This window comes from Globicephala melas, chromosome 5, assembly GCF_963455315.2.
Source record: "Globicephala melas chromosome 5, mGloMel1.2, whole genome shotgun sequence".
NCBI lineage: Eukaryota > Metazoa > Chordata > Mammalia > Artiodactyla > Delphinidae > Globicephala > Globicephala melas.
This window is the reverse complement of record NC_083318.1, coordinates 123,926,852-123,947,894: the sequence shown is the minus strand read 5'-3', so window position 1 is coordinate 123,947,894 and position 21,043 is coordinate 123,926,852. Positions and strand designations below refer to the sequence as shown.

The following is a 21,043-nucleotide window of genomic DNA, read 5'->3' as shown; positions in this document are numbered from 1 at the left end:
GACTTAATTTTTATATACTGTATGAGGTAAGGATCTAATTTTATTCTTTTGCATGTAGATATTCAATTGTCCTAGCATCATTTATTAAAAACACTATTCTTTCCCACTGAATGGTTTTTGTACCTTCATCAAAATAAATTGGTCATAGATGTATTGGTTTATTTCTAGATTCTCAATTCTATTCCATTAATCTATATGTCTACCCTTATGTTAGCATCACACTTTTTTGATTATTGTAGCTTCGTAGTAACTTTTGGAATTAAAGAAGTGTGAGTGTTCCAACTTTGTTCTTTTCTAAGATTGGTTTGGGTATTTGTGGTCTCTTGCAATTCTGTATGAGTTTTAGGATCAGCTCTTCCACTTCTTAAAAATAAATGGTCATTTAGATTTTGATAGAGATTGCATTAATCTAATGGGGGATAATTCCATTTTAACAATATCATGTCTTCTAACCCATGAATATGCAATGTCTTTCTATTTATTTAAGTCTTCTTTAATATATTTTAGCAATGTTTTATAGTTTTCAATGCACTAGTCTTATACCTTGGTGAAAGTTACTCCTAAATATTTCACTCTTTTTTATGCTATTATAAATGGAATTGTTTTCTTAATTTCCTTTTGGGATTGTTCATTGCTAGTATATAGAAATACAACTGATTTTTGCATATTGGTCATGTATCCTCCAACTTTGATGAATTCATTTCATAAAACTATGTTCTATGTTATAGTTACTAGTCAAAAACACACTAGAGAGTGCCTGAATAACTTGGTACAATGAGTTACTTCAGTAAAACCATTACATTAAAAAAAAAAGACAGTTTTCTTATCACATTTCTATTTTAATTGATATTATGGCTATTATTATATACCTCTTCCACAAAATAATGGTGGATTTAAAATAAACCTTTCTGCATATGACCAGAACAATTGCAATGTACTCTTGCTTTCAGAAAGACTATTATTTTTGTTAACAAAACATTGTTTGTCTGGTGGGTAAATAATAAACCTGTCAGCCCAAGACCTATGAACCACTGAAGAAAGCAAAGAAGAATTAGGAGCTAAGCAAAATCGATTTTTAAAGAAATGGTCAGGAGATATAAAAATGTATTTTAACACTTTAGACTCAGATATATTTCTTGTGCAAGTTTATCTTAAATAGCACATAGGACCTGTCTATCTATTGGTAAAAACTTCACAGTATTTGCAGACAAGTTTAAACCAAAGCACCAGAAAGTCTGCCACTACAAAGAAAATAAACACAAAAACTTATGTCATAAAGCAGTGAGCGAATTTAGAGCAGAAAGGATTCATAAAAAATTTAAAAGCTTAACAATGATTAGGGAGAAGAGACTAAGTGGCACTGAAAAAATATAGCTCAGAGATAATTACATGATTAAAAGGGTGGGAATAAGAACTTAATTCTCTAGCAATAAAGAAAAAGAGCTGAAGCAGAAATAGGTTGGCTCAGGAATGAGATTGATCACAAAGGAAAATTGAAGGAACTAGATGATACATGGCCAGGGGACAAAAACCTGGGGAAGAATCAGATTTCACATTAAGAGCTTAATGAACAAAGTAAGCAACGTGCAGAGAGCTTAAGCAGCAGAATTATCAACCCATAACATCCCTATCTGCAGTACTCGTAGAACCCGAGCTCTCTAGGCAGAGGTGTGAAGTTAACTGGCTGAAAATATTTTAAAGCAAGTACAAAGGATAAATTCTATGGCATCAAGGACATGACATTTTAAATAATTTTGTTTTAAAGTCCCAGCTTAAATTCCCTTGAGTGGTAGCAGGAAGAGGTGATCAGTGACAAAAAAGGGATTTGCTCTTTAGAGTTTGCTCTAAGTCTGCTTTATCATGCTGATCTAATAGTGTTTGAAAGTTCAGGTCAGCATCCATCAGTGTTGGAAATCATTTAGCATTCAGAATTTCACAGGGTGTTCATAGAGGTGAACCCTACCTCCAGCAAGGTCAACATGTGAATATATTGGTTATCTTAAAGCTAAAAATCTAAACTAGTGGATGATTTTTTTTCTTTTATGAATTAAAGCATCCTTTATTTACAGAAGTTTTAAATATGACATCTCTTGTCTCGTAATTAAAATGCTTTCAGTTTTTAAAAAAAATCAAGCCCTGTATAGTATTAGGAGAGTATCTTTTACAAGGTAAACTTGTGGTGATATTCATTCTCCCATGTAATGGGCACTGTAACATGGTACCCAGAATTCTTTCAGTGAAGGACTTGCTGCCTCAGCTATGGGAAGCGCTGGTGACAGACAGCTTTGAACTGTCAGCACCTTCAAGGGATTCACTCAGCTGCAGAGAGCCACCTTGCACAAGGTCACACTCTTTGTGGGGTGGCCCACTCCAATGACTGATCTATGCAGGAGTACAAAGGCCAGCTGTTTTAGCCCGAGTTAGAACAATTCTGAAAGCCCATTCTCCCTCCAGAGCACCCTGCTGGGTTGACTAGGGCTGCTGTTGAGCTAGGATTGCAGCTCAACTTCTCCTTCTGCTCAGTCCTGCTTCCACACCCTCCCTTCCGTAAGTGTTGATCCCAAGGAAGCAACTGACAAAGGATTAATCTCCAAAATTTATAAGCAGCTCATGCAGCTTAATAACAAAAAAACAAACAACCCAATCCAAAAATGGGCAGAAGACCTAAATAGACATTTCTCCAAAGAAAATATACAGATTGGCAGCAAACACATGAAAGGATGCTCAACATCACTAATCATTAGAGAAATGCAAATCAAAACTACAATGAGATATCATCTCACACCAGTCAGAATGGCCATCATCAAAAAATCTAGAAACAATAAATGCTGGAGAGGGTGTGGAGAAAAGGGAACCCTCTTGCACTGTTGGTGGGAATGTATATTGATACAGCCACTATGGAGAACAGTATGGAGGTTCCTTAAAAAACTACAAATAGAACTACCATATGACCCAACAATCCCACTACTGGGCATATACCCTGAGAAAACCATAATTCTAAAAGAGTCATGTACCAAAATGTTCATTGCAGCTCTATTTACAATAGCCCAGAGATGGAAACAACCTAAGTTTCCATCATTGGATGAATGGATAAAGGAGATATGGCACATATACACAATGGAATATTACTCAGCCATAAAAAGAAACGAAATTGAGCTATTTGTAATGAGGTGGATAGACCTAGAGTCTGTCATACAGAGTGAAGTAAGTCAGAAAGAGAGACAAATACCGTATGCTAACACATATATATGGAATTTAAGAAAAAAAAAATGTCATGAAGAACCTAGGGGTAAAACAGGAATAAAGACACAGACTTACTAGAGAATGGACTTGAGGATATGGGTAGGGGGAAGGGTAAGCTGTGACAAAGCAAGAGAGTGGCATGGACATATATACACTACCAAACGTAAGGTAGATAGCTAGTGGGAAGCAGCCGCATAGCACAGGGATATCAGTTCAGTGCTTTGTGACCGCCTGGAAGGGTGCGATAGAAATGCAAATCAAAACTACAATGAGATATCATCTCATTGATATGGGAGGGAGGGAGACACAAGAGGGAAGAGATATGGGAACATATGTATATATATAACTGATTCATTTTGTTGTAAAGCAGAAACTAACACACCATTGTAAAGCAATTATACTCCAATAAAGATGTTAAAAAAAAAAAAGACATTCTGCACATTAAACTGCATACCAGAGACTGTTTTCCAAGGAGCCCAACTTCTAAGTATGTAAAGAAAACGTATCCAGATTGTAAAAATGTACAGATTACAGAAAATATGTAAAGAAAAATTTATCCAGATTACTGAATTATATACATATTTTCAGAGATAATAGAGGATTGAAAGAAAATTATAAAAAAATGGAAGAACTTAGATAATATCAAGTAGAGAATGAAAGTTCGAGCTAATACAGACATAGTGGTCAAAGGGAGTGTGTGTGAGTATACTCTCAAGGATATGCCTTTCCTTTTTTTTTCAAATGAATATTACCAGAATTAAAAAACAGGTGGTGGTGTTCTTCTCCTCCCGTCCATAAGGAAATAGAATTCACCTACACTTGACTGTTGGTGGACAAAATGAGGATTATTAATAAAATTGAAAAAGGGCAAAAAGAATAGAAAGTTGGAACAGGGAAAGGAAAATTTCTATAATAATTTTACAGTATTAGCTCATCATCTCTTTTCTATTTTCACTTCCAACACTGGTTTGTACACAGACTTTTTTTTAATTTCCTTAAATCAAAATCTGATATTGTATATAGATTTCTGTTGACTTTGCATCACAAACATTTGTTTCTGCCTCCAAAAGCACATTTTAACTAGTAACAGAAAGGTTAAACACAAAGTTCATTCTTATATAACCTAAGTATTTAAATCTAAATTTTAAGTTGTTTGTGATTCACGCATATTCTGTTAGTTTGCTAGGGCAGTCAGAACAAAGCACCACGAACTAGGTGGCCTAAGCAATAGAAATTTATTGTCTCACAGTTCTGGCAGCTGAAACTTTGAGATCAAGGTGTTGGCAGGGTTGGCTGTTTCTGTGGGCTATGAGGGAGATTCTGTTCCATGCCTCTCTCCTAGCTTCTGGTAGTTTTCTGGCGATCTTCAGAATTCCTTAGCTTCTGCTGCATCACCCTGATTTCTTCTTCACATGGAGTTCTCGCTATGTGCATTCGCAAAGAGAGAAAATTCTCCCTGTTATAAGGGTAGAGTCATATTGGATTAGGGTCTACCCTGATCTTAACATAAAGTTCTGCAAACATCCTATTTCCAAATAAGATCACATTTACAGGTACTGGGAATCAGGACATCAACATCTTTTTGGAGGACACAATTCAACCATATACATATGAAATTTTTTTTCACACGCACAAGTAAGTTACAACAAGTTCTAGTAAGATATGTACATTGAAGGTGGCCTAATACTTTCGATAACATTTAGCCTGAGCAAAAGAAAAAGAAAAACCTTACTTTCTTTGGCTGTATCTCTTATTTTATCATAAATTCTGCTCATGCCAGATTGATCTCAGTAAATTAACATGTATTGACTGACTGTTACATGCAAAACTTTTGCTATGCACTTTGGGTGATACGAAGATATACAAGTTGAGGACTTTGCTTTTTAAGAGTTTGTAATATTGTATTTGTAAAAATATCAAGGGTACAAAGACATTTAGATCTACTCCCTGCAATTTAAGAAAAATGTTGTAGAGTTCTTCAGTTTTGTATACATTTCTTCATTGCAGAATTTGGTTTATACTCTGAGAGCTGGAAGTTGTGAAAAGTCCTTGAATGATGTAATTCTATGAATTTATACCACCAGTTACATTGAGAATGACTATAATATAACAAGACCTTTTCAATTGATAAAGGAAACTTAAAGCATTTTTATTGCTGAATAAAACAATGATCTATTGCACAAAAGATCAACTGGTAGTTAACTTCTTGTTATAGGATCAGCACTTTACATTTATTTGACATTCATGAAAAATTATCCTTGGGTATTAATTGCATGACTTTAGTTGAGAGTGAACAGCTTTAGGCACAGGATCTGGGACAGTAACCCTTCCTTTGCTTGAAAATTTGCTCTGTGACCCCTTAGCAAACAGCATACAATGTATTATTATTTTTACATAAAATTCTGATTAATGCTATATTCAATTGCCCTGTTTCACTATTGTTTAAAAAAGAACAAAAATCTAGGCAAGTAAGAACCACTCTCTAAGAAGATGGGTTTAAGTATCATGTTCCATATAATCCTATAGATTACATAGATCTCTATTCACCCTCGAAGCAGTTTACAAGATTAAATTCAAAATGAGATAATTTGTATTTTTGGAATAATGTCTGTTTTTACAAATCATCTTACAAGATTTAAGACATATTTAGCCATGGGAAGAGAAGATAATCTTCAGTAAAGAATTTATGCCTCCCCTATGATATCATCTGCTAAGAATAGTGTTAAATCCAACTTCAGATCTTTGTAAAGAAAATTATATGCATAGGCACCAAGGTAAACTGAAGACAATTCATCAATAAGATCTACCTCCTATAAAGATAAAATCATAATGCACAGATATATATCATTCTGGATATCTGAATTACCTTGATAGCTGAGCTATAACATTTTAAATACTAGCAATTAAAAATTTTAATTATTTTTAATGGCCACATTTCTTCAACCTACTCTGCACTTCACTGTCATGTTAAGTAGAAGATGTGTAATGAAACTTTCTTGACACCTTAGCCATTATTTAATATTTGTTACTTAATATAGCAAAATATGATTTTAGACACAGATGTATAATGAGATTTAGTCCGGAGGGGGCCCTGACCAAGACATGGGCCCTGAATTTTCTTTCTTGATGTCAGTTTGCTTTTTAATTATCTGTTGCATCTTTATGAGAAACTGCCTTGTGAAAAATTAATTGGTACCTCATGATTTGATGTTACCTTCTTTTATGTGGATTTCTTATTGTTCAGAAAATTATATTCTTCATTATGTTAATCCTCATCACTCAAAAGTTTTATCTCCAACTGAATATCATTGGCTCAAAAACCGTCCCCAAAATCTTTGTATCCTTTCTTCTATAGTAAGTATCTTACTTTCAAAAGAGCATAAAGAAAACATATGCCATATCTTTTTAAGAATTAGGTAAAAAATTTAGAGAGGTAGTTTACTATAAATTCAATAAATACATATAAGAGATAATTCTGTAGACAAGACTCTAAGATTTTCTTAGTGCTTGACAGTTATTAGAATTCTAGGTATAAGTAATATTAAGACTACCACTTAACCTACATAAATAAATATATAGTATTTATGAGCACAAGATTACAAATCAAAGAACCTTTTTTATCTTGTGTTTTATAGCTAAAACTCAGCTTTAAAAAAATATATATATAGTGCTTTGAACGATGCAGGGGTTAGGGCCCTCAATGCGTGTGCACTGGAAAATCTGCATATAACTTTTCCGTAGGCCTTCCAAACCTGTGGTTCTGCATCTGTTGATTTAACCAACTGCAGATCTCCTTTAGTACCGTAGTAATTATTGGGAATAATCGTTGGGAAGGTCTGATTTAAAATAATGGAAAACTTAAAATAAGGCACATAAAATACATTTTCAGCAACCTTGGTGGTAAAGAGGTAGATAATTTTCCAGAACTGCTAAAACTGAGGCGCAACCCTAGTTTTTAAATAGCTACTGATTGGGAGAAATAAGCTATATTACTTAAAATGCCAGAGAGCAAGAAAACAAATGTCTTTAAAATTGGATGTAGAATTAGAAGTCACAAGGGAAGATCATTCAAGTCATAGCATAATTTAGCTGCTTCCCACATGGGGAACTTTAGGCAACATACCCTGCTGTGAGTAAGAGCAGGAATTTGTTTATGTTACCAAGGCTAATGACAACCCTGGGCAACATAGGAAAAAAGTGACAGTGCAAGAGTAACAGTATAAATTTTGAGAGCACCCACATGATCGATTGTCCTGCTTGTGAAATCCCTTTTGTAATAGCATTTAATATCTCAAACATTAACATATTAAGCAAAGGTTAAATTGGTCAGTAACACTAAAGGACAGAAGATGATTTAAAAATATTCCTAAAAAAAACTGCCTCCTCGAAATGAGCTCTATAATCATCAAATAAGAATAAGTTTCCTCAAGAAAACCTAATGTTTTAAGTGATAGTGATAGTTCAGTTGAAAGGGAAGAAAACTAACTAAAAGCAAATAAGAGACTTACTGGATGAAATTGCTGGAAAGGATTAATTGGTGGGTAGGGAGGAAGCTTTTCCAACCTATGTTTTTCCAACTAATTCTGGTCTAGAAAATTTTTAAACAATTCAAGATTACAGATGTAAGAACTGTGTTGTCTTAAGAGCTGTGACTGGCAACTGTCTCCTGCATTCTAAATTTTCATTTTTCTTTCATGAACAGATTTTCATATCATGTAATATATTATAGAAGAATAGAATTAAGACAAAGACAATAAAAATTATTCTATAAAGTTTTATCATAAAAGAATACATGCAAAGGTGTTGCAACATATGTAATACAATTCAAATGTTCCTGGTCATCTAAATTTTCTGTGACCAGAATTATATTTTACATGGTCACATGACATAAAAAAGTAACTGCTGAAAAAAATACCATATGGCTAGTAGAAACCTTGGGGACTATGTAGCTACAGTTTAACTTCATCACATTAACACGTAGAGGACAATACAGGTTCCAGGGCTCCATGCAAGGATACAGACCACAGTAGTTGGGGAGTTGTTAGATGAGGAAGTTGTATTGTACTATCAACTCATTTGGTAATTGTGAAGCAGTGTCTGTGTTTGAAAGTTACTAACCTATCACACCAACTGTTTATTTTACAGCCATAGAACAAAGAACAAGGTGATTAAGTAATTCACTTAGCGTTTCCTAGCCAGGACATGAGCTCAAGGTTTCTATCAACCATCAGTTCTGTGCTGTTTTTCCAATTCAATTCAACTTAATTCATGAATCCAATGGAAGAGCAAGTATTCATTGACCATTTATTCTGGGTTTTATTGTTCCAATCTTAGATGAGTAATTCTAGGTACACTAGTGGAGATATTTTATTTTTATTTATTTATTTATTTATTTATTTATTTATTTATTTATTTATTTATTTTTGCGGTACGCGGGCCTCTCCCTGTAGTGGCCTCTCCCGTTGCGGAGCACAGGCTCTGGACGCGCAGGCTCAGCGGCCATGGCTCACGGGCCCAGCCGCTCTGCGGCATGTGGGATCTTCCCGGACTGGGACACGAACCCGTGTCCCCTGCATCAGCAGGCGGACTCTCAACCACTGTGCCACTAGCGAAGCCCTAGTGGAGATATTTTAGATAAAGTTTTCTTAAACTAGAATATATTGAAAGAGTTCAGGACTTGAATCCTTTGAAATTATGCTAAATTTTAGGTTCTAAAATTTAGAAAAAATTTAGGTTCTAAAATTTATGCCATTCTAAAAATAGCATAAGTCCATTTTTATTAATTAAATTTCCATAAGTTTTATCAAAATTTCAAAGGGGAAATAATTATGTTCCCCTCCAAAATGAAGACCCATTGATCCAAATCCTTATCCCTAACTGATTTCCTTTTCAAGACCATGTTAGAAGTAGAACATTAACCCCAAGTCTTACAATTTCATATTTATCTATCTTCCCCAAATATATTGGCTACTGGAATTAAATTGTGTTACCACAATTCGATCACTTTTTCCTTGCTCTCTTATTTGCACACAAAACTCACAAAAAGTGAAACATACTGAACATTCCTTTTATGATTTTTATTCTCCACTTTTATAATTTCAGAGAAATAAAGAGTAAGAAAATAAGTCAAGTGGATAACACATACACATAATAACATCATTTGCTTTGTTTCAGCATGCCTGGTATTTGGAAAGTAATTGCATTCTCTGGTCACAGAATGAGAGTCTAAAGTGAAAAAGACTTTTCATCAGATGTCTTTATTCAGCACTATATTTTGTATGAAAGCACTAGTAATATACATTGAGAAAGAATGCAACAAATACACATACTGTTTTTGTAATAGGAAAATTTTTGAGGAAAAAATAATTAAATGTCTTGCAAGAGCAGATTTTTCTGTCTCTTGAGGTTAGAAGAGCAATTATGTTTCTTTGAGCAGCTGATGGAGGACATCATCAAAATGGAATTACTTCTTTGTGAGAGAACTGTCAGCTTACCTTTATATTAATAGATAATAACTTTGGAATATATCTGTGGGGAAAGAAAGCCTGTTTCAGTAAGTGGTGACTTTATTGTACTACTCAACCTAAGCCAAAATATTCTCTCAGATTGCTCCTCTAGTTACATTACCTCAAATTTAAAAATATACAAAAATTTCACAAAATACCTTTTTGCCCCTAACCAAATTGACTAAGTATCACTGATATCAAGTAGTTCATATTATGCCCAAATCCTAGCTTTTGGATTGTCCTAATGACTCTTCTAGAGATTCAGGGTACTTGAAAGTATATATTAAAATACATATTATAACTGCAATTGTTTGGATGTTACATCGTAATAATAGTGAATTTAATAAGATGAAGTATCAACTGACAGAAGTCACAACTAAATAAATGATAAAACTTTCAAAATATAATCTGATATACTGATTTATTCATTGATGACTATTTGGGGAATGAAGATACGTTATAATATAATTGGTTTTAAAATGTACTTGTAGCACATAAAAGGCTGTACTAGGTTTCATCTTAGGAGAAATCAATTTTTTCACGAAGTTTCATGTATGTGAGACTATACATGCCAAAAATATTTTATGTTTATTTCCATTATGACCAGGAACAGTTGAGCAAAATGTGGTTATTTGATCCAGGCTAAACCTGTGAAGTCCAGAGAATTTGTTTTGGTGACATTATCCTTGCTGTTTGACATTAAATTGGTAATTCTTTCCCAATTTTCAATCATCCAACACTCCTCTGTTATTTAGCTTGCTCCCCCTTCACCCAAACATGCGTGGAGCTGATAGCAGCCACTTGAACATGTTAACTCACTCATTTTTCTTTAGAGTTAATGTAGTAGCTCAGCCAAACATTAAACTCCTCCCTAATTGTGAAATAAAATTGTTTTTCCTGAAAGTTAATTAAAGGAGGGAGCCTCTAAATGACACTATATTTACTGAAATGCAGAATAATTCTGAATCCAAATCTGATGTCCTTTACTTGAGGTTCTCTAGTGGTAATGATAGAGTATATAAACAGAAAAGATGGAATCAGTCTTCTTGTTCATCTGTAATGGAAATGTTGAACAAGGAGCGAGTCTGCTTTGTCTTCTGAAGGTTTATTGCACAGAGGGTTTGGGATGTGGGTGGGAACATCTGGGACATGAAAACATTTTTGAAGGACTTATTTTGTGGCACCATGTAAAAATAAATAATTAAACATAATCTTAACATGTTCTTTTAGTTTATAATGTGACAATAATAATCCTCAGAGAAATAAATATGCAAGTAAGTTAATAAATATACTTTCTTAAAAATACTGTATACTTTTAGTTGGGTGATGAGCATATAGTTACATGTCTAGGAAATACTACATTTAGTTATAAATGTTCATCAAAGACGCATGATTTCAAGAATTGAGTGGTAAAAGGCAAAGAGCTTGGCAAACTATAGTAAAGGAAGAATTTCAGATATGGCAGAGTAACTTGTTGCAGACCAAGTCTCTGAGAGAAATTAGGGAATTTATTTTTGTTTATATCTAGTCAAGAGAATGGAGAGCTACACAGACAACCGTGTCTTGTAAGGGCCAGGAACCTGGTGGGAAGGATGGGGAGGGCACAACTTTGAGTGTAACATTGCCTTGGAAGACTGTTGTAGTTCCTAAGGCTAAGAAGACAGCCACGAAGTAGATAGGAATCTAAGCTGAGGTGCTGGCCTTCTTAGGGTCTATAGAAACAAACCTTAGAGTTCAGGTCCAAGATAGCAGGACTTGAGGAGACAAAAGTTCCAAAGAAAAGAGAACACTGATGAAAGTCTAGCATTGTGTCGGGTTTTTTTGCCCCTCAAGCCATTGGTAAATTTTATTTGATGTTGGGTCAAGAGTCTAAGAAGTAGAATCAGAAGTGGAAGGTAAGGTCTGGGCATCTGCACAGAGTGTTTGGCAGTTTCACAGGATGGAGGAAAAAATGTTAGGGGAGGAACTCTAGTGATTGCCACTGACTTCCTGTTAGGATCATAGAAATATACCTTAGGAACATGGATGATGAGAATTAGATCAATTCTCACAAAAATGGGAAGCTCAGCCCTAAACAAGCAAAATCCCACAGTGCAAAAAATTGGTTTGCTCCATATCTAAGGTACCTGAGAGAAAACAGAAGAATATTCTCTCTGGAGGAAGATAGTATGAGACAAAACATCAAATTATCTCTATAATTTTTCATAAGCTAAAACCAACATTTAATCAAATTTATTAGGCATGCCAGGAGATAGAATTAAAAGACAGAAACTAAGAAAATAAACAGTATGAGCAGATCCAAAGGTGAATCAGAGTTGGAGTTATGTATTATAGCCTTTAAAATAATGAAGAGTAAGATGCTTAACAAAATTGTTGATGAGATGGAGAATGTCACCATGTAACTGGAATTTATAAACAGTAATCAAATGGAAATTATAGAATTAAAAATATAATTGACATTAAGAATGCAACAGATGTGTTTAACTGCAGATTAGACTATTGAAGAGAGGATTAGTGATCTAGAAGAGAGATTGTTTGCAAATATACAGACTGAAGTACAGAGAGAAAAGAGTCTGTAATATAGAAAAGAAATCCAGGATATATGACATACAATAAAAAGATTTAATATCTGTAATTGTATTTTCAAAGTAAGAAGAGAGAGAATGTTATAAAATGTTATAAAAGCAATATTTTAATAGATAATGTGTGAAAATTTTCCACAATTGATAAAAGGACATCAATCCACACAATCCAGAACTTCAGCAAATACCAAGGAGGACTGTGGTGGAGAGAAAGAAAACCTAGGCATATTAGAGTAAAATTAACTTTTTAAAATGCATAAAGAACATTTGAAAAAGCAGCCAGATAAGACATTATATTCAAAGAAAAAATATTTCATAAAAGAAACATGCAGAAGGTAATGAAGTGACATCTTTAAAATGCTGAAAGAAAATATGTGTGAACCAGGAATTCTTTATCCAGGAAAAATATTCCTCAAAAATGAAAATGAAATAAAAATGTTTCCGAACAAAAACTGAGAGGACTCCTCAACAGCAAATCTACATGAACCTACACATTAAAAGGAGTTCATTAGATAGAAGAATAATGATCCCAAATAGAAGCATAGAAATGAAAGACAGAATGAAGAGCAGTGGAACAGATAAACACATGGGTGAATCTAAACGAATATAACTCAAGAAATGATAATAACCCCTTTGGGGTCAAAAATAGATATAGAATTGAAAATTATGACAATTATACCATAAATGGTAAGGCAGTGGTTTTAAATTAAATGAAATAGCTTTTAAATATTTGTATTTTAAAGGAAATACTGCATATTAATAATGATTATGAGTAAAGTTAATGGGCTATTGCTCCCTGTCATAACAAAACATATAACAGAAGCAAAATTATAATGTGTGGGGCTTCCCTGGTGGCTCAGTGGTTGAGACTCCACCTGCTGATGCTGCCGATGCAGGGGACGCGGGTTCGTGCCCTGGTCTGGGAAGATCCCACATGCCGTGGAGCGGCTGGGCCCATGAGCCATGGCCGCTGAGCCTGCGTGTCCGGAGCCTGTGCTCCGCGACGGGAGAGGCCACAACAGTGAGAGGCCCACGTACTGCGAAAAAAAAAAAAGGATAGTGTGTGAAATGGAATTGAAAATGAGACATTATTGTAGACCTTTTTTTTTTTTTTTTTTTTTTGTCCTGATACGCGGGCCTCTCACTGTTGTGGCCTCTCCCGTTGCGGAGCACAGGCTCCGGACGCGCAGGCTCAGCGGCCATGGCTCACGGGATCCTCCCGGACCGGGGCACGAACCCGCGTCCCCTGCATCGGCAGGCGGACTCTCAACCACTGCACCACCAGGGAAGCCCCTGTAGACCTTCTTTTTCAGCATAATTTACTGATGAATTCACTGTTCCTAAACATGGATGTTCTAGATCCTCACTGTTCAATAGAAATATAATATGAGCCTATGACCATATTAAACAAGTAAAAATAAACAGATGAAAATAAGCATAATGGTATATTTTAACACAATATATCTTAAATATCATCATTTCAACATATACTATAAAATATTATTAATTAGATATTTTATACTCTTTTTGTCAAATTAAGTTTTCAAAATCCGGTGTGCATTTCAGATTTACAGCTCATTTCAAACTGAAATAGCCACATTTCAGGTGCTCAATAGTCACATGTGGTTAGTGGCTACCATAATGGACAGCAGAGGTCTAGACTGTAAGCAGGAATAAACTCAGATGACATCTATATGAATTTGATCTACTGACCAGTAAGTAGTCTAATGATATATCAGATATTAAAGTTTATATTTTATTGTCATACTTTAATAAATAATTTTCTGTTTAGAGTCTAGTTCCCTAGCAATTAATATAATCTCAGTTAGTTCCTGAAATATAATGCCACTTGGTGGTATGGATACCGAAGTGAAAAGGAATTTTTGTCTGGAATACAATAACATCAAATTGTTTAAATCCAGCCCCCTCCCCGCCCCCCAAATCAAAGTCGAAACCACTGTCACAGTCATTATTATATAGTCAGTGTTTAACCCATAATTCAATAGCAGCTATTTATCTATCTTAGTGCAATCTTGCTTGCTTGTACAATTTGGTCAAAAAAGCCTAAATATCAATGAAATGTAATCTCACAATAACTGACTTAAGCATTGCCTTAATTTTCAATTACTTTGTATTGAAAAACATGTTAATTAAAAGAAAGTCTGTCACCTTTACCTCATTAAGGTAACTCTTCTATCTTGGCAACAAAGGTAAATGAAAAGCAGGCTTTATAAAAATGAAAATGTAATAGCTCTTCTTGACCAGATTAGTACTCATTTCTAGAAGCATGCAGATTGTCCTCTACTATAATCCCTTAATTACTCCTTGGGGCCATAAATATAACCAATCTTTAGAAGAGGGATGCAAATATACTGCTTTGAAAACAGAAAAAGTTTATGTCACCCAGAGATTCTGTATGACAGTTAAATTATGGACTGTAAAAATGTAGCAGCCATGTGATTCAGTGAGGACAAGCAAGCACACTTACCAGGTGTTTTTGTTTGTTCTTTTGTTCTATAATTGAAGCATTTTCTCTTTTAGTTGGGAAAAGATTTGATAGAGTGACATTAAATGTTCTTCTCAGAACAGAATGTCTTAAAAACGGACCGAGCTATGGATATTCAAACAAAAGTATAACATCTTAATTATATCATTCATAAACTTTGAAAAATTATTTTATATAAATCAGTAATGGATTCATTAATGTAAATAACTTCTGTAACATACTAATACTATTCATTAATATCTTACACACTTAGATTCTTAGGGTTAATATATATAAATTTACTTTAAACTGTAAAAAAGTTACTAGTCATGAGGTTAACTAAAGTATGTTTAATAGTTTTCCCAAATATATTTGAGAGACACCAAAATCTTTGGTGAAACCTTAACCATTTTTCAAAAAGAAACACATAGTTTTTTGCATATATTAATATCAAATAATTTTATCCTCAAAACAAATTTTGCTTCTAATGAAAGTAGATATTTGTTTCCCAGATGTGTCTTCTCTCACCATTTATCCTTTCAACAAATATTGATTAAATGCTTATCATCTGTCCAAAACTATCTTTAGTACTGTGAACATGCAGTAACAAAAGTTCATTTGCATTCCACATTCACATACCAATGAAAATATTGAGAAAGACAATATTTGAAACTACTCTGAAAACTAGAAAACAAACAAATACAAACAAACAAAACCCCAGTGCCTAATTTTCAACTGCTGTGAGGAATGTCCACTGAATCTCTTTCTAAAAGGAGATGACTGATGGACAAAATTATGGAATTTCATTCAATCAATATGGATTGAGTGCCTCCTACATGACTGGTATCAGTCCTAACATAGCCCTATCAACACATATCCTGTTTTTTCATGCCCCCATCAAGAACACTGTGTAACAGGATATACAAAGAAGTTGGGTATTGAGATGCATAGCCGATAAGTACATATTTTTGAGAATACTGCATTCATAGATGTATATTGTTTCATTGTCTACATGTGATAGGATGAGAATTACAGATTTAGAACCAGTTTCATGAAAAAGGATACTTAATCTCAGTGAAATTTTAGACTTGTACACTTATAATATCTGTGATGTTTGGAAGGTTATCTCCCCTTTATGAACCTCAGTTCCCTAATTTTTCAAATACAGACAATGTTATCCACCTTATACAAACTTTCTTGGTATATTAATTGAATTAAATATAGAAAGTAGTCTTTGTTCTTGAGAAGCAATATAGCTTAGTGATTAAAAGCATGGACTTTCTATGACCACACCCTTGCTATGTGCTTTCTTTGTGTCCTTAAACAACTTACTTACTCTCTGTGCTTTGTTTTTCACATTTGGAAAATGAGGATGATAAAATGATACCTATTTTGTAGTATTGTATTGAGGACCAAATAAATTAATATGTTTAAAGCATATCAAGCCTGGCATATCAACACCATTATTTAAGTATCAAGTATTGTCATTATTATTACTTGTATAATATCCTCCCAAAAAGTAAATATTTGCATCAAGTTCCTTAAAAATAAATTTCTGATGCAAAGAGACAGAAAGATATCCTGTGTAAGTGGCTTGGAAGAATTACTATTGTTAAAATATCCATACAACCTAAAGCAATCTACATATTTAATGCAATCTCTATCAAAATACCCATGACATTTTTCACAGAACTAGAAAAAATAATCCAAAAATTGATATAGAACCACAAAAGACACTGAATAGCCAAAGCAATTTTGAGAAAAAAGAACAAAGCTGGAGTTATCATACTCCCTGACTTCGGACTATACTACAAAGCTATAGTAATCAAAACAGTATGGTACTGGCACAAAAAGAGACACATAGATCAATGGAACAGAATAGAGAGCCCAAAAAATAAACCCATGCACTGTGGTCTATCTATGACAAAGGAGGAAGGAATAGACAATGGGGAAAAGTCAGTCTCTTCAATAAGTGGTGCTGGGAAAACAAGACAGCTACATATAAAAGAATGAAATTAGAACACTCTCTAACACCATGTACAAAAATAAACTCAAATGGATTAAAGGCCTAAATGTAAAATGGGATAGTATAAAACTACTAGAAGTAAACATAGGCAGAACACTGTGACATATATCATAGCAATATTTTTTTGGCTCTGTCTCTTAAGGCAAAGGAAACAAAAGAAAAAAGGAACAAATGGGACCTTAATGAACCTTAAAAGAAATGGGAAAATATGAAACTTAAAAGCTTTTGCACAACAAAGGAAACCATCAACAAAATGAAAAGACAACCTATGGAATGGGAGAAAATATTTGCAAATGATGTGACCAACAAGGGGTTAATATCCCAAATATAAAAACAGCTCACACAACTCAATATCAAAAAAAAACAAAAAAATCAAAAAATGGACAGAAGACCTGAGCAAACATTCCTCCAAAGAAGATACACGTATGGCTAACAGAAACATGAAAATGTGCTCAATATTGCTAATTATTAGAGAAATGCAAATCAAAACAACAATGAGATATCACCTCATGCTTGTCAGAATGGTTATCAAAAAGTCTACAAATAACAAATGTTGGCCAGGATGTGGAGAAAGGGGAACCCTAGAAAATAGGTGGGAATGTAAATTGGAGCAGCCACTAAGGAAAACAGTATGAAGTTTCCTCAAAAAACTAAAATTAGAACTACTGTATGATCCAGCAATTCCACTCCTGGGTATATATCCAAAGAAAATTAAAACACTAATTTGAAAAGATGCATGCACCCCAGTGTTCATAGTAACATTATTTACAATATCCAAGATATGGAAGCAGCCTAAGTGTCCATCAACAGATGAACGGATAAAGAAGATGTGGTATATATATACAATGTAATACTACTCAGCCATAAAAAAAGAATGAAATAATGCCACTTGCAGCAACATGGATGGACCTAGAGATTATAATACTAAGTGGAATAAGTCAGACAAAGACAAATATATGATATCACTTATATGTGGAATCTTAAAAAAAGATACAAATGAACTTATTTACAAAACAGAACAATGAACCAATGTTCATAGAATTACTCCCAAAAATATAGTCGTAATCCAAAATTTTCATGGTTTAAAAAAGGAAAACTGGGTAAATTCCATTTATTCTGCCTTCCTCTCATTTATCCCACAAGTGATATCAAGTGCTTACAACATACCAGGCACTGTACTAGGGTCTAATGATAAAATTGTCAAGAAATAAGATAAAATTTCAGGCCTTGTGAAATCCACTACCAATAATCAGATAATCATGAAATAAACGTAAAATCAAACAGTTATAAGAACTCTTAAGAAGAGGTACAAATTGGAAGATTTGACCAAGGAAGGGCAATCATTGGCTTCATTAAGGAAGTGATGTTTGAACTGAAGTCTGAAGGAAGGATAGAGCTTAGCTAGGCAATGGTGATGGGGGGATTGAGGGAGGTACTCCAGCCTCAGAGATCAATATAAGCAAAGACTCTGTAGCGTGTTCTAGTAACTGAAAGAAGACCAGTGGGCCTGGAGTGGAATAAAGAAACAGAGGCATCACGAGGGATGATGCTTTGGAGGTAAATAAGCCAAGTTAAGGAGTCTTTATGATGAACGTGATTAGAGACCATTGAGGTTTATTAAAAACAGGGTGAGAGATGATTTTCTGATTTACTTTTTAGAAAGATCATTCATTACTATATTTTGCATTAATGTTTTTATTATGAAAACACTGAATAGCATGTATGTATTATCTAATTACTGAAATAATTGTGTATCACCAATTTCAATGGGAATTATTTATTTTTGTTTATTTTGTTCAATGAGAATTACTCAGCAAGAGGTTTTTCAGGTTACAGTTATCTTCTAGAAGCAGGGAAGACTATAGTCTGAAGCTCAGAGGAGGAGAATGGGTTAAAGATGAAAATTTGCAGGTTGTCTGCAAATAGACTATGGAGAGATCACAGTACAAGAGAAGGACCCAGGGTCAAATTTATGAAACCAAATTCATGGCCATATATGGGAAAGGAGGCTATAAAAGACAAAAACGGAGCAGGTAGAGAGGCAGGAGGAATAGCAGAGAGTAGTATGTCAGCGAAGCCAAGAGAAGAGAGTGTACCAAGATTTCAACACTGCTGAGAAGTCTAATAATAAGTGGACTGAAAAACATTCTTCATTTTGAAACAAAAGGAGTACACTAATTAACTTAGTTGAGGTAAGCTAAAGTGAATATAAGCCAGACTGGAGGAAATTGAGAAGAGGAGAAGGAAAAGTACAGCATTACTGAGAAACTTTTTTCAAGAACTTAACTTCAAAGATAGAAAAGAGAAAGAAAGAACCAGAGGTAAACGAAGCATCTGGAAATACTGGTTTATAATTTTATTTTATTTTATTTTATTTTTAACAGAGGAGATTTAAAACTATTTAAAGATGAGAAAGTACCCTGTTGATGAGAATAAGAGGGCATAACTGATAGTAAAATGTCCCAGAAAATATAGAAAGAGGATAAAATCCATAGCATAAGATATTTGGAGTTACTAGTATTAGAAAAAATGAGTGAGTTTCTATTGTAGCAGTTGGAAGGATTATGAGATAAAGCCGGATGTATATAAATTTATGAATTAAATGTAAATGAGCGACTTTCCATGTGATGTCTTTTTGTTGGTTTGTTTTTCTCTATAGCTGGCATCAAGTGTTCCTCCTACTCAAATTCCCACAGATATGGCCAAGGAAACATATGATTAGGGAAAACTCTGTTAATGAAAAACAGGGATGGAACATCTATCTGCTGAAATTTTCAAACAATTACAGGTAGATATAATAGTGATGGGAATGGACTGAAGATTTAGAGGGCTGATTCAGGCTTTCTATCCCCCATCCTCAACCTACTTCCAAGTAGAAATATTCACTTCAGGAAGCTGAAATTTTGTCATTCTCAATCTAGAGATAATTAAGTAGTGTAATATCATTGAGATTAAAATACTGGAGTCTACTGACTCCAGTATTCAAATTCAAATTTTTTTGAATTTTTTTATTTTTATTGAAATATAGTTGATTTACAATGTGTTTCAGATGTACAGCAAAGTGATTCATATATATATATTTTATATATTCTCTTCCATTATAGGTTATTATAAGATATTAAATATAGTTAACTATTAAATATAGCTCCCTGTGCTATACAGTAGGTCCTTGTTGGTTATCTATATTATATAGAGTAGTGTGTTTATTTTAATTCCAAACTCCTAATTTATCCCTCCCCCCTCCCCTTTGGTAACCATAAGTTTGTTTTTCACATCTGTGAGTCTATTTCTGTTTTGTAAATAAGTTCATCTGTATCACTTTTTTTAGATTCCACATGTAAGTGATATCATATGGTATTTGTCTTTCTCTGTCTGGCTTACTTAGCTTAGTATGATAATCTCTAGGTCTATCCATGTTGCTGTAAATGGCACTATTTCATTCTTTTATAAGGCTAATATTCCATTTTATATATAATAGTCATATATATGTGTGTGTATATATACACACACACATACCACATCTTTATCCATTCATATGTTAATGGACATTTAGGTTGCTTCCATGTCTCGGCTATTGTAAATAGTGCTGCAATGAACATTGGGTGCACGTATCTTTTCGAATTATGGTTTTTTCTAGATATATGCCCAGGAGTGGGATTGTAGGATCATATGGAAGCTCTATTTTTGGTTTTTTAAGGAACCTTCATATTGTTCTTTATAGTGGCTGTACCAATGTACATTCCCACCAACAGTTCCTTTTTCTCCACACCCTCTCCAGCATTTATTATTTGTAGATTTTTTGATGTTGGTCCTTCTGATCCCTGTGAGGTGATAACTCATTGTAATTTTTTTTTTTTTTTTTTTTTTTTTTGCGGTACGCGGGCCTCTCACTGCTGCGGCCTCTCCCGTTGCGGAGCACAGGCTCCGGACGCGCAGGCCCAGCGGCCATGGCTCACGGGCCCAGCCTCTCCGCGGCACGTGGGATCCTCCCGGACCGGGGCACAAACCCGCGTCCCCTGCATCGGCAGGCGGACTCCCAACCACTGCGCCACCAGGGAAGCCCACTCATTGTAATTTTGATTTGCATTTCTCTAATAAATAACAATGTTGAGCATCTTTTCATGTGCCTGTTGCCCATCTATATGTCTTCTTTGGAGAAATGACTTTTTAGATCTTCTGCCAGTTTTTGATTAGGTTGTTT

The 21,043-nt window shown here is 34.3% G+C and overlaps 1 protein-coding gene across 1 annotated transcript in view; it reads right to left on the bottom strand.

Moving 5' to 3' along the window:
• Positions 1 to 4,537: 4,537 nt before the first annotated feature.
• STPG2 (sperm tail PG-rich repeat containing 2) overlaps positions 4,538 to 21,043 on the bottom strand; it is a 514,734-nt gene continuing 498,228 nt past the window's right edge. The window contains exon 8 of the mRNA XM_060298816.1: positions 4,538 to 4,667. Coding sequence (XP_060154799.1) covers positions 4,635 to 4,667 — 33 coding nt within the window. The 3' untranslated portion in view covers positions 4,538 to 4,634. The remainder of the gene's footprint in view (positions 4,668 to 21,043) is intronic.